Source organism: Macadamia integrifolia, chromosome 5 (assembly GCF_013358625.1).
Source record: "Macadamia integrifolia cultivar HAES 741 chromosome 5, SCU_Mint_v3, whole genome shotgun sequence".
NCBI lineage: Eukaryota > Viridiplantae > Streptophyta > Magnoliopsida > Proteales > Proteaceae > Macadamia > Macadamia integrifolia.
In genome coordinates, this window is record NC_056561.1 from 39,162,373 (window position 1) to 39,176,838 (window position 14,466).

The window sequence follows — 14,466 nt, forward strand, 5'->3', positions numbered from 1 at the left end:
TCAAGTGTCAATCAAACCATAGTGGCATCAATGTTGATTTGTGAGCATGGATGGCTGGGAACTTGAAAATATTTCTAAATTAGCTCACATAGTATTTCTTGTAACCATTGTTATTGAAGTCAATTGCCCACCATAGTCCTTTTTGAAGGGTTTCACATGCATATTTTCATTAATTTGCAGAGAAGGGCTTGGGGAAGGATACGATGGCGACATAGCTTTTGCTAGTGCCCTTGAAACATTTGGAGGAGGGCATAATGATCCTATCAGTGTTGCTTTTGGAGGTGTGTTTTGCGGTGGTAATCCTTTGTTTTGGCAGAATTTTCTTTGTGATTATTGATAAAGGCAACTTGGTGGTAAGCTCATGCTTCCCCCCAGCACTGCCAAATAAAGTTGGGCATCAACTAATGGTTTTGCCTTTGTTTCTTGTTGTCTGCTTCTATTATCACATCAAGTACATATGGATCCTTGTGGAAGATTCATATTCGTTTTTAGTCCATCCCCTGGTCATGGCTATAGGATTGGTGCTCCCATTAATGGGTGGTCCAGTGAATTAATATATTCTCTACCACTTTTGATTCAATATTTCAATGTTTACGTGAACTTGGTTCACTATTTAACACCAAAGGCTTAAGGCATTATCATTGGGCTGCATATGAAAGGTGATTTTTAGAGCTGTCAGGGAGATGTATTGGAGAAATGCTAGGAGACATTGGTTATGCTTCAGATATACACATGGACAAGTAGTTTTTTAAAGCGTAATACACTGCAAATAAGCATTAGAAATAATATATAATCACTAAAACATTATGAGTCAAGAGGATTCAAATTCCTTTCACAATGGCATCACAGGCTTACTTAGCACATGAGCAATAAAACATGTTTATTGACTTTTTTTCTTTTCTTTTTCCAGATCATTTGAAGATGAAACAAAAAAAGAACCCTATTTAATTATTTTTTGAATTTTCAAACAATACATAAAAATTCAAAGGACTCACAAGTATTCATCGAAAAAAAAAAACCAGTCACAAGTCGGTCAATAACATCGTAAACTATTTACAAGTTTGTTTTATAAAAAATATTGATCTTTTGAGAACAAAAAAAACCTAGTTATTACTATTTTTTTAATTTCTCAAAATTGAAGGACAAAAAAAAGTTGAAAAAATTCTAGTAATTCACCAAAGTCATAGATCCATGCAAGAGTGACAACATATAACAAATTCAACTGATTATCTTATGTCTAACCCATTAATGTCTAATGTTTTTCCCTATTTTCATGTGTTTTTTTTTCCCTGAAAAATAGCCAAAAAATATAATACAATAGAAACACCAGTCGGAGTTAAGAAAGGAGATATCCAACAGATTATAAAAAAAAACTGGAAAGTCCGTAATTTGGTTGAAGTTTCGGGCCCTTAAGAAAACTATGGACAGAATCAAGGGTGAGTAAATAAATATTCTTGAAGAGAAGGATTTTCTGTAATTAAACTCCGGAATTAGGGAGGATTTATAAAGAAACTTGAGTAGGTAGGTTTGTAAACAAGAGAGAGAGTTACCCATGACACCAGTGTGGGGAGGAATCTGCATGCCACAACAACGGCTTTCCTGAAAAAAGTATCGTTTTCGTTGGGCCCACAAATTCAGAGCAGGGGGAGAGAAACTGAAAAGAAAAAATATGTGAGAGGGAAATTGCACTCTGGTGTCGTGGGGAAATTTCTCCCTTTACACAAATAAGTATACATGATGTCCTTGACTGCAAATGAAAGAAATTCTGCTACCAAAGCAACCAGTTGTAAAATTCAAACCGGAAATCAAACCAATCTCTTTCGATTTAGTCCAGCAAACTCAGTACTTTAACCAGTCAACTTCAAAATTTAGGAATAGCTTCTCCATTCTTTGTCCTCTTGGAATCAGTAGATAGAAACAAACAGTAACCAATAATTTAATAATATATTGCAGAATCAGAACCTGGCTGTAATAGCAAATTCAGGTCTGAAACTCAACTCAGATCTCCTAACTCAGTCAGTCTTTCCGCCTGAAATTCTACAGCCTGGGTTGCTCTGAGGTATAGATCCAACCCACAAAGTCTCAGGCTGATACAACTTACAAGGAGAATCATTTGAGATATGAGAAATTCTTCTTGGTCCAAAACTTATGCCATAAATTTGTGTATCGTATGTAGAGGCCAAATTTTGATAAATTTCAACCTTATCTATACTTTTTAACTTTTTTACCACCTTGAAGGTGTTTCATCATCATCCCCTGGTGGCCTTTATTAGATTCATGATCTAGTCTTATATATAACTTTGACTGTTTGCTTTTGTCTTTATCTGTTTCTTCATTTAAAGATTCTTTTATTATTAATGGCTTAATGCAGTGGACTTTCTAGCTGATAGCTATTAAAAAAAAAAGGCTTCCATCTAATGTATTGTCAAATGAGAGAACCGTGAAAATTGGGAATTAATGCTGAACTATTGTGACTCAGAGTCTCGGACTTGAAGGTAGGTTTGGTGTACTACCTCCACTCCACAGGGACTATCATTTTTGAAAAGTCCCAAATTCTAAGGATGAGCAGTTAAAGAATTAAAATCCCACTAATGTTCTGATACTGGCATCACACTCTTCTTCTGTTTTGGAGGTCCCTCTTCCATTTATATTTTAGATTTTGAAATCTGCTAGTAAATATAGGGGATAATGATCTACCAGGTAAAAATTTACTACTTGATTTGTACAATGGAGAAAAAAACTGGGGCGAATATATGGAAAGAAAGCTAGTTGTTGGACGGATGGTGTAGTTGTTTATATGGCACTAGAATTGCATGCATTCAGATAATTTATTAATTAATTCTTCTTTAATTATCTTACATAACACTGCTGTTTCTTTGATTGGAAAAGCCAATTGGAAGTTGATTGCCAAGTCTTATGAATGTGATATATTGCTTAATCTGATTGTGGTATTGACACTCTTATATGCTTCTTTTTTTTTTTGTCTTTTTTTTTTTCTTTTTGGGGTTTGGTTGTTTGTAGGCCCTGTTATGACTAAATTTACAATTGCGTTAAGGGAAATTGGGACTTACAAGGAAGTTCTTCGTTCACAGGTAAAGGTTATCCTCCTTTTATTACCATGGGAGTTGGAAGTTTAATATAATATAAGTACCTCATAGTTTTAGCGCTGGATCATATTTGTTGACTGACCTATAAAAAAGAAAGAAGAATCATATTTCTTGACTGTGACAATCAGCTATACAGATCTTTCTCCAACTTATCTGATTATTGGCTTTGAAAATTTATTAGGTGCCATTAAGAATTTGAGATTTACTGAAACATTGTCAGGTTGTGTGTCTACTCCAAAGTTGTCACAGTGACAAGGCGACCCAAGGCAGTGGAGGGCTGCCTAAGCGCTTAGGCAACAAGGCGCCCATGTGTTAATTCCCCCCCCCCCCTCTTTTTCTTTGCTAACATTATTTAGTATGCTACAACATATACATTATGTCATAGAAAATTACTAGTAAACCACATTAAGTCAGAAATCAGATTTACTTGTATGAGATGACAAAATAATTCTTATTTACCCCAGAATATGGATCTGGAGTTAATTAACAATTCTGTAATCAGATGAGAGATATTCAGTAAGTAATATCAGAATTTCAAATTCGGAGATAGAATGTTTCAGATCTGAAAACATTGGATATTAACTCTAAAGCAGGATATATGAATCAGATTAATGAAGAGCAGAACAGAAACTAAATGTAAGAATTGATTTATGTATTCAGAAACAGATCTGGTCATATGATAATGAAAGATCAACTGATCAAATGATAGGGCTAACCTGTTATTGAAGTTTGATAGCAATAGTCTTTCTTCAGTGCCTGTGATTGGGAGCAACCTGAACAGAGTAAAAGGTAAAGAATGATGCAGTATGACTAGAATATCAATTGATTATTCATTATTGATAATGGCTGAATATTCCCCCAACACTCTGCATGACAGCAAAAAACAGAATTCCAAAGTGTGACTAGAAGGTCCGTTGGAACTTGGAACTTCTGGTCATGGATAACAATGTCTTTGACTTCTCAAGACTTTAGTTCAAAAACCAACTACATCAATGCAGTATGATAAAGTTCTGAAAACATTTAATAGAAAACATAAAATCAACCCAAAATGCAAAGCTCAAGTAATCTTCAAAGTTTAAACAATCAAATAATTAAGTCTCAAGACTCACTACTTAAGAGTCAAGTGAAGTGTCAAATATCCATACATATCCAAAACCCAAATACAAATTTTCAGGACCTCGGTCCTATTGACTGTGATTTCATTGGCATTAGTGGTATTTGTAGTTCAATATATTTTTATCAAAGTTCCTGGATTATAAACATAAACTAGAAATTGACACAATTCAGCAGTAAATTATGAGATTTGGGGAAACTGAAATAGTTTCAAGCCTTGTGTTGAAACAGATCAAGCTCAACTAGTACTGAAAATTTTTACTACAACTGAAATAGTTTCAATACTTGTGCAGCAACATTACCATGACCGTAGTATTATTGTTTTTTGCTAGTCTGGTTTTTTTTTCTTTTTAACATAAAATAGGTAAGCCACAAAGTGCTTTTTATTTATCAAAAATATGTTTATGGTGTACTGAGAGTTTTTACTACAACTGTTAAAGGTAGTTAATTTCAATAGGCATACCAATACCATTTTTAATGGAGTTTTATATATATATATATATATATACAATCTTTTACTATATCTTGGGTTTTATTTTTTGATATTGCTATTTAAATACAGAAACAGGTACTTAATTATTTTCCTTGAATTGCCAGAAATTAAAAGTTATCTGATGACTTCTAGTTGCTCTCTCTACTTACATTTTCCATTTTTTTGTGCTAGGTTGAACACATGTTAAATGACAGACTGCTGCAATTTGTCAATATTGATTTGCATGATGTCAAGGTACATATATTGCTTCTAGATTTGAAGTTTATATGCTGTAAGAAGGGAAGGGTTTAGCCAATGTCCTTATCAGATATATAATAATATTAGGAAAACAGCAAGTTCTGCATGTTGATTTTTCCCCCTTTTTTCAACTTCTTGTTAAAATGCTTCCGCATAGGATAGTTGAAGCATCACAATCTATATAGTAGTTACCAATTACAAAGGGAAGTTGGGGGGAGGGTGGGACTGTGGAGAGATATATCTCACGTTGATGCAGATACAGCTGCACTTACCTGGTTGGACTAGCATAACCGGTTGTCGAAGCCGAGGGCCAAGAAAAACCAGACCAGCCTAGGGTTTTGGTCCGCCAAGGGCTGGAAATAAGTAGTAGTTTCCTAGTAGTCTTTTATTTCATGCTTTTACTTGAACGTAGGAGTTAGGACTTCTTTCCTTATATTAGTTTCCTTTTATGCTTATTTCCTAGTTTAGGTTGGATACTAATTCTAAATAGTTTCTAATTTCATGTTCCTATTTTCCTATAAGGCTGTAACCGATGGAAAACTTAGAGTGAATTTATTTGAATGAAATTAGTTCGATTTGTGTTTTGGTGAACTTGTGCGTTTCCCCTTTCTCCCTTACTATGTTGGTTTTCCCCTCTTCCCTAAGGCTACCCCATCAATTTGCTATAAGAGCCTAATGTAGGACTAGGTTTGACAAGTCAAACTAAACCCAATCAACAGGATCTTGTAAACCAAAGAACAACCATAATTACCCAAACATTGGCGGCAATCAACAGTCCAGAAGTAATCAATCAACAGTCATTGAAAACCAGAATTCTCAAATCCAGAACCTGGAATTTCTGAGCATAGAGACTACACCAACAAGTAGACTAACCAGCAATAGGAATAGAGTATTGAATAAGACACAATCAGCAGCAAACACCACAGGAACAGATTAAACAAACCAGAACTCAACTCTGGACAGCAGGTTTCGAAACCTTACAGTCGATCCCAGCAGTTTCAAGAAATTCAATAGCAGAATATTAAAGAGCCTATAGTCAACTCAGATTACTAATTAGAAAGGTCCAGTCCATCGGAGAATGAAGGCAGCAGTCAAATACAACACAGATTAGACAAGAAAATCTGGGCAGAACTTCAATCGGACAGAACAGGGAGACTTCCCATAAGTCTCAATCCCCTGGTCAGATCCCTCTAAATTTTGGATCGAGTCTCCCATTCAGCAAGGGCAGCACTTGACTAGAATTTTAGATCCATCTGACGGCTGGTCTCTTAGATCGGTACAGGTCGGTGGGAGAATCCAGAACTCTTAAAACCCAGAAAAATTCTGCAGAAAGTTCAGATTACTTACTTGGGAAATTGAAGAAGATAACCACAATAAGAGAAACCAGAAATAATAAGAATCCACTAAGACTTCTCGCCGTAGAGTGTCAATTGGATCAAACACCAATTCCTTCAGCCTTGATCAAACACAAGACAACTCTTCATGAAGAAGACAATAGCAACAACCATTAATTTTTTTTATCAAAATCATTCTAGGCTTTTAGGAGCCTCCTCTTCTTTATTTATAATGTTAATGGGGGGAGGGAATTACAAAATAGAAGGTTCCTAAAAAAGGAAACCAATTATTCTCCTAATACAATAGTTACTAAAAACTGAAATTAGAAACTAGTTGAAAAAGGAAACTAACTACTAATGACTTGATTCAATTAATAACTTGACTCCTGAGGAAACTAATATAAATCAAATCAAGCCCAACTAAAAAGGAAACTAATGAAAATGGAAACTAACTAGTAATCCCGTATTTAATCTTAGAGCCCCCCTTTTAGACCCATAAAAGTGGTCTATTATACTCAAAACACATGGGATCAAAGGCCCAACATGTATGGAACCCAACCCTAAACTTATTCCTAATAAAACAAGCCTATTTTGGTAATTAATCTGCATCAGAGCCGAAGGATCCCCATCCCCCATCTCTTTTCTCCCTACGCATTCTTTATTTTGGTTCCTATAGATACTGAAAAAAAAAAAAAAAAAAAAAAAGAGAACCGATTCTATCCAGAGTAGAATCGATTCCCCCCTTGTCTCACTGCCCTCCTCTTTCTCCCAGGTTCCTACAATCGAGTCCTTTCATAGGGTTCCGACAGCCAAAAAAAAAAAAAAAGCAGCGCAGCAGATGAGAAGAAGAAAGAAGAGAAGTCGAGAAGAGAAAGAAAGGACCACAGATGCATCATGAACCGGAGATTCTTGCCTTTTGATTACAAGCAACGCATGCATCTCAGGTTTGCACAGCTGAAATAGGAGAATTTGACTGTTGAAGAGTATGTTGCTAGATTTTATTATTTGACCACTCATTCTGATTTTGAGTGGGATAAGGAAGTATTGGTAGCACAATTCCACAATGGTTTGCACCCTCAACTTAGTGCTGCCCTTGCACCTAGCCAACTGCCTACAATAAAAGATGTTGTATAAGTAGCATATCAGGTTGAGGAAAGTCCGAAACGCCCATACAATCGGAGGCCATTTACAGATGCTTTTCCTAGGGGTTCTAATTCTATTAAGCCACAATCATCCCCACAGGAAAAGTCAATCAGCAGACCACAGGCTAGTGCGTCATCTATGGCATCTTCACGACCCAGTCGGCCGTATTCTCCACTTCGACGAGATTCAAACATGTCATCTTCACGGCCTAATCATTCATACTCCTCACCTCAGCGTGGTTATGGCAGGAACTCAGTATTTCCAAAGGAGGCTATTCAATATTCCAATGCAAGGGGTATGGGTATCGAGCTAATCAATGTCCTAACCGGTTGTTAGCATACATTGACAAAGCCAATTTATACCCTATGCACCAGAAGAGCAACCGAAAACAGGTACAATAAATCTGGAGGTTGAATGTGATCGTGAGCCTAATGAGATCAATGATGGTGACAATGATGGTGAGCCTCAACCATTCTATGTGATCCATCCTCTTTTGACTACACAGAAGATTCCCGAAGGAGACAATTGGTGCCGTAACAGTATCTTTTAGACCAGGGTGGCGATGTAATGATAGCTTGTGTAATATGGTGATTGACCCTAGCAATTATACTAATGTTGTTGCTGAAGATGTTGCTCGCAAGTTGGGTCTGAAAACTGAGCCTCATCCGAACCCCTACAAGGTTGGGTGGGTGAACAACAATACTCTGAAAATTAATGAAACACGTATTCCATCGGTGGACTGATTGATTAGGTTCAGTGTGATGTTTTCCCTCTGAAAGTTGTCACATTCTTCTGGGGCACCCATGGTTGTTCAACAAAAAAGCGAAGCACTATGGCCTTGAGATGAAATTCCTTCCAACAAAGGATCTTTCCCCTCTCAAGCTCAACAGCACAGTTGGTACTTTTCTCATCAACCGCATCGACTCTGACGGCATTCTAGGACATCATCCAAACTCGACGGAGTCGAGTTCTTTTCATAGGAGGAGAGTTGATGCAAATACAGCTGCACTTACTTGGTTGGACCAGCATGACCGGCTGTGGAAACCAAGGGCCAAAAAGAACCGGTCCAGCCCAGGGTTTTGGTCCAACAAGGGCTGGAAATAAGTAGTAGTTTCCTAGTAGTATTTTATTTCATGCTTTTACTTGAACGTAGGAGTTAGGACTTCTTTCCTTATATTAGTTTCCTTTTATGCTTGTTTCCTAGTTTAGGTTGGATGCTAATTCTTAATAGTTTCTAATTTCATGTTCCTATTTTCCTATATATAGGCTGTAACCGATGGAAGACTTAGTGAATTTATTTGAATGGAATTAGTTTGATTTGTGTTTTGATGAACTTGTGTGTTTCCCCTTTCTCCCTTACTATTCTGGTTTTCCCCTCTTCCCTAAGGCTACCCCATTACACTTGAAGCAACTTCTTGGATTGTTAGCACGGGCATGGGTTGGAAGTCGTCTCTGACTGTAGGGTTCAGAAAAAAAAGCACACCTTGATATCACTAGTTTGATGCACTCTACAGATCAGAGATTGCTTCCCTTTGAGAAATAGTTTGGTAGAAGTGAATCCCCTCATTCAGTTCTTTCTTTGGTATCAGTAACAGAAATTACATACCCAAGGGGATTGACTATTCTGAATGTGTGCTTTGTGCTCCTGGAAAATGCTTAAAACTTGAAATTGTCTTACATCCTTTGATTCATGTTCCATTTGCTGATGAGGTTTGGACTGAATATTACAGAAGGTTTGTGTTTCTTGATTCATGCTGGAGGAGTTGCATGGGGTCATGTAATGCTCGTGCTTTGAAAATCAGTGTTAAGGGCTGAAATACCTTAGTGGTGCTGTTTTATGGAGGCTTTCTTTCTAAAGAAATGGCAAGGGCTATTGTAGCCAGCATATGGTAAGGGATTCAGTGATTTTTGGGCTTCTAATATCGAAGAGTTCATGTTTAGGTGTTAGGTACCTGTGTGTGTAGACGGGTCAGGGGTGTACAGCTTTATAGCATACCTTCTATAGTGTAGTTAGGCCTTCTCTTTTCTTTCTTCTTGAGGCTGGGTGATTTGTGCAGGACTATAAGCTTGTCAGTTGTCTGAAGTTAGGATTGTACAAGCAGCAAAGCAACATATTTCTGGGGTAATCCTTTTTAGTTAGTATTCCTCCCTGGGGGTGGTGGTGGCGATTTGGGTATTAGCTACTCCATATGGCCACTGGACGGTTGACATTTCTTCTTTTTTTTATAAGTTTTTTGTTGTTACAAACCCACAAGGGTTGTTTGTGTGTTTCCATTTATTTTTATTATAGGGTTTTTTTTTTTTTTTTAGTTAACAAGTTCTCATGTTATACAGCCCTGAGGGCTGTTTGGATAGTTTCGAGGAGTGCCCTTTCAAAATTTATCAGGTTTATTTGTTCTTCTATTGATTAGTTGAACAGGACAATTGATATACAAATGCTTCTTCATTGCATGGTGGCTTGACTGCTTGAGTTATTGAGGGTAGGCCATCTTGGATTTGTGTAGGTTTTAGGAGTGTTTATTGTACAAGAGATTTTGTAGATCATATTCTTTCACCTTTTTTTTTTTTTTTTTTTTTTTTTTGAAGATTGATTGCAAGTTCAATCTTATTTGCGGCTGTAGAAATCCTTTTTTCTCTGCTGCTATTGGATCTGTTTTACTTCTGTATCTTAGGAGTTAAAATCCTTGGTGTTTTATCTCTTATAGGTGGTCCTTTGTATCTGGGGTCTGGACTGGCACAACATAAGCCCAAATTTGCGTAGAAGCCATCATGGGCAAGCACTTGGCCCAGTTGGGTGGCCTTATTTTGTGGCCTGGACTTCTGTGGATGATGATCATTTGATATTCATCATAAAATGGGACTTTTTGGTGATAAAGATGGTTAACTGTGTAATGTTTATGGTGGTAGCTGAAGTGGTCAAATATTGAGGTCAATACTGTGAGTTGATGAGTTATGATGATCAAATTTTAAGTTCCCTTCTGATGGAAGGCAGCACTGCAATGAAGAAAAGCAGCATGGATCCTGGCTGATCATGGTGGTTCTGACTTCCCACTTATGAGAGATACCAGATGACAAATGGGTGATGTCATGGAACGGGAGGAGACTCGGGGAGAGAGTTAATAGATGGCAATTGATGATGTTCATTAAGAAATGAGGGTGGAAAGAATGTGCATGTTGGTTTTGTTCTTCCTTCGTCGTTATGTTGTTGCTGCTGTGTACCAGTTGTGGACCTTGTGGTCTGCCTCTAGATGTAGGCTATTGTACAATACTTTTTTTTTTTTTTCCCAGTAAATTTTTTCTTATAAATAAAATTTAAAAAAATATATATTTTGCTTCTGATTACAAATAAAGATAAATGAAGGTGAGCAAAATTATAACAAAATAAATTGGAAACTTGTGTTATCGTGATTGTAAACAACTTAAATCTTAATATGGTAAGGATACGTATCAAATGGATCTCTTAGCCCTATCATAATTTCATGTTCTACTTGAAGTAATTTTTTGAAAATTGACATAAAATTTCATTATGTTTATTAAGTTTTTGTGTTAGTGAAACAGTCGTTATAATGATGAGAAAGCCTTTCATTTCATTTTATTGTAATTTCATTTCCCTTCCCTTCACTTAAACGTCCAACCACACAGAGCTTTAGAGTAAGAAAGCTTTACATATTTGTCCTTATGGTTTGTGTTATTTATTACTCCCTTTCCTTTTACTGCCCATAGGCCCAATGTCATAAGATTCTAAATTAATAGTTTGCCCACATGCTTATAAATGATTAATGAATATATCTATACTATATATACATATTCATATGCAATATCATTTATTAGCATAACCAAGTACCCTACCTGTAGCCAAATTTCAGAAACATTTCAGCCAATCCCCCATCTCCCAGACACGTCCCCATTGCTACTACCCTTATCTGAATCTGTGTAATGTAGTTTGATACATAGTTGTCAAGGCGTCGCCTAGGCGTCCAGGTGGCTTTGGCCTAGGCACCTTGCTGGTGTTGCCTTAATTCCCCCCCCCCTCGACCACCTTGGTTCACTTAGGCGCCGTGACAACTAGGGTTTGATATCTATCCCTGTTATAGAAGATGCTGTATGATTATTGCTGAGAAAATCCTGTATTTTTGCAGGTTATTATATCTTAGGATCTTAGCCAGTCTTTAGCCATTACTTATTCATGTGAGAAACTTCAAAGTCATACTAAATGGAAACTTATATTGGTGCAGGAAGCACGGAAACGTTTTGACAAGGCTAGCCTCCTTTATGACCAGGTTTGGACTGTCTTCAACTTCTCAAATGACTCAGAGTTTGATGTTGTTCTCCATCCATAAACTGCAGCTTTACGTCACATAAAGCAAACTAATGGTGCCATCTGGATAAAACCCGGTATAAAAGATTATTTGATATTTTTCTTTTCTGTTTAAATTGTACCTGTGATGCTGTCAGTGGGATAGATTCCGCATAGGAAGGGTAATGAACAGTGATGGATTTGACTTTTATATTAGAGGCTTGAATGGGTGTTATTAAAAATGTAGGACTACCAGGAGGCACATCTTAAAGTGATGCTTCCTAATTTTCTAGAATACCACAATCCACCATATTCTCTTTTCTGGAACAAGAAATTCAGTTGGTGTGATTTGATTACATCGAGTCCTGGTTGGTTTGAAAAGTAATGGAATTGTTGCACAAAGGGCATATTTGGTATGATAATCAGGCATTCAGGCTCTGTTTCTGGGCTTCCACAAACCGGCTTCTCAAATTTAGAACTTTTGTCTTAAAACGTTTGGAATCTTTAGTGCCTGAAACACAAGAAGCCTAAAAGCCCGCTTTGGGCGTCTTCTCAGGGTTATGTGGTAAAGATTCCAAACTTTACATTCTGATTGGCTGGATGTTTTTAAACCAGAAGCTGCTTATGCTCAGAAGTTTACCCAAACATTCAGAAAATGAACAGGGTATTACCAACCTAATAAAATAGTGACCGACTCACATATGGGGGACACTTCATTTGGATGATATTGACCTTCACTTTTTCTAGAAAAGAAGCAATCCGCAGAAGTGGGGAGATTCATTGTATACTCTCTCTCTCTCTCTCTTCTATGTTCAGCAGGAGACCTGCCACTCCCTTTGCCTATATAAATGAAATAACCTAGAGGGGGGTTGAATAGGTTATGCTAGTGGATTTTAAAAAATTCTCTAATTCAAAATCCCCAATATACAGAATATAAAAGACAAATACAATCACACAAGCAACACAAGGATTTATAGTGGTTCGACTCAATCCGAGTTTAGTCTACTCTCTTCAAGTTCCACTAGCTCTTTCATTTCAGTACGGTAGATAGGGAGAAAAACCTTTACAATCTCTTTTTGCAGGATAAGAGGATCATTTACAAAATCTCTTTCACGGGTAGAGAGGGACCTAACAACTCTTTTAAGGATAAGAGAATCCTACACACTAGTCTAATTATAGTCTAGAGTAATGTGTGATATAAATGACAAATTCAATCACACAAGCAACAGAAGTATTTATAGCGGTTTGACTCAATCCGAGTCTAGTCCACTCCCTACAAGTTCCACTTGTAAGGTATTCCATTAGTTTTTCCCTTTCATTACAGTAGGTAGGGAGGAAAACCTTAAACCTTTACAATCTCTTTTTGTAGGATAAGAGGATCCTTTATAAAATCTCTTTCACAGGTAGAAAGGGATTTTACAATCTCTTTATAGGTTGAGAGGGGCCTCAACTCTTTTAAGGATAAGAGGATCCTACACACTAGTCTAATTACATTCTAGAGTAATGTGTAAAAAAAAAGTCCAATACTAGAGTTACACCAACTATTGGACAAACGCAAAGCTCAAAGTGGAATAAAGGGTTTAGAGTTACCTCTTATGCGGTGCATGAATGATATGCAATAATAAAAGTAAATGCGCTTTTGAAATCTTCCATATACATGCAAAAGCTAAGATGTAAACGAAGACTTGAGAATAACCTTGAGTACTACTTGCATGAAGAATGTAGAACTAGAACTCAAGAGATGTGTTGAATAAACCTCACTTTAAAATGCTCTAATAGTGCTCTTCAAATGTTAGAATTAATTGTGTTCTAATGAACTGCATTATAGGTATTTATAGGGGAGATTAGTGGTGAAAATTATGCAACAATTCTCCCTCTAACGGTCATATTATGGGTCTACCGGTCGACCGCCCAAAAGAGCTGTTATAAAAAAAGAACCGTTGGGACAGCCGTTGTAGGTTCAGCCAAGCTGGCCAGTAGCAATTCGGTTGACCGGCTGTGGTTGGTTCGAACTGGTAAGCCTTTGTCCATAAGTTTTTTGTCAGGCCATTAACGTCCGGTCAACCGGCTGGTGCGACCAACGAGTGTACCGACCAATGGTCAGTATTTTTTTCATAACTCACCTGTCCAACGTTCAATCGAGCTGATTCCTAATATGTTGGATTTGTAACTTGAATCTCTACTACGTTGGTGAAGAAACTTTCTTTTGATACCAATTTTTAATGAATGCCTAAAATTCCCTTAAATGAGGACATTGTCGTTTTCTCAGCAATTCTTAAGACATGTTTTAACTAACATGTTCCTTACTATAATTAAGTCTTAACTATTGGTCAAATCGATTCCTTCTATCATGCAACACTTAACAACTTATGGTTAAATGATTCATTCGTTTGTTATCATCAAAACCAACTTTAGTGATAATTAGGAGTGTGGGCATATCCCCAACAATAAAATGGACAACAGCCCCTGGTTTTTTTCTCACTAGAAAAGGGGTGGGGGGGGGGAGGGGATAAAAGTGGTTGGAGTGCCACCCCTGATTTTTATATAAAACAGAAGGAAGAAGTTGGGGGGCGAGTTTATGCAAGGGGAAGCCCCTGTTTTTAAGATTTTTTATGTTTACATTGACGCTGCCCTTCCCTAACAGTTCAAGCTTTTAGGTAAAACGGTAGAAAACATGGTATTAGAGCAGGGAAGTCAAGTGACTCAATTGGGATTTTTTTTTTTTTTTTTTTTTGGGGGGGG

General features: G+C 37.0%; 1 protein-coding gene across 3 annotated transcripts in view; it reads left to right on the forward strand.

The window, feature by feature from the left end:
- The window catches only part of LOC122079397 (ADP-ribosylation factor GTPase-activating protein AGD3-like), a 39,024-nt gene that overhangs the window by 12,637 nt on the left and 11,921 nt on the right, over positions 1 to 14,466 (forward strand). For 2 of the 3 annotated variants that reach the window (XM_042645823.1, XM_042645824.1), the window contains 4 exons: positions 181 to 281; positions 3,022 to 3,092; positions 4,885 to 4,947; positions 11,663 to 11,707. In XM_042645823.1, coding sequence (XP_042501757.1) covers positions 181 to 281; positions 3,022 to 3,092; positions 4,885 to 4,947; positions 11,663 to 11,707 — 280 coding nt within the window. Of the gene's footprint in view, positions 1 to 180; positions 282 to 3,021; positions 3,093 to 4,884; positions 4,948 to 11,662; positions 11,708 to 14,466 lie in introns of those variants that run through there. The other variant, XM_042645825.1, reaches the window with a different exon arrangement.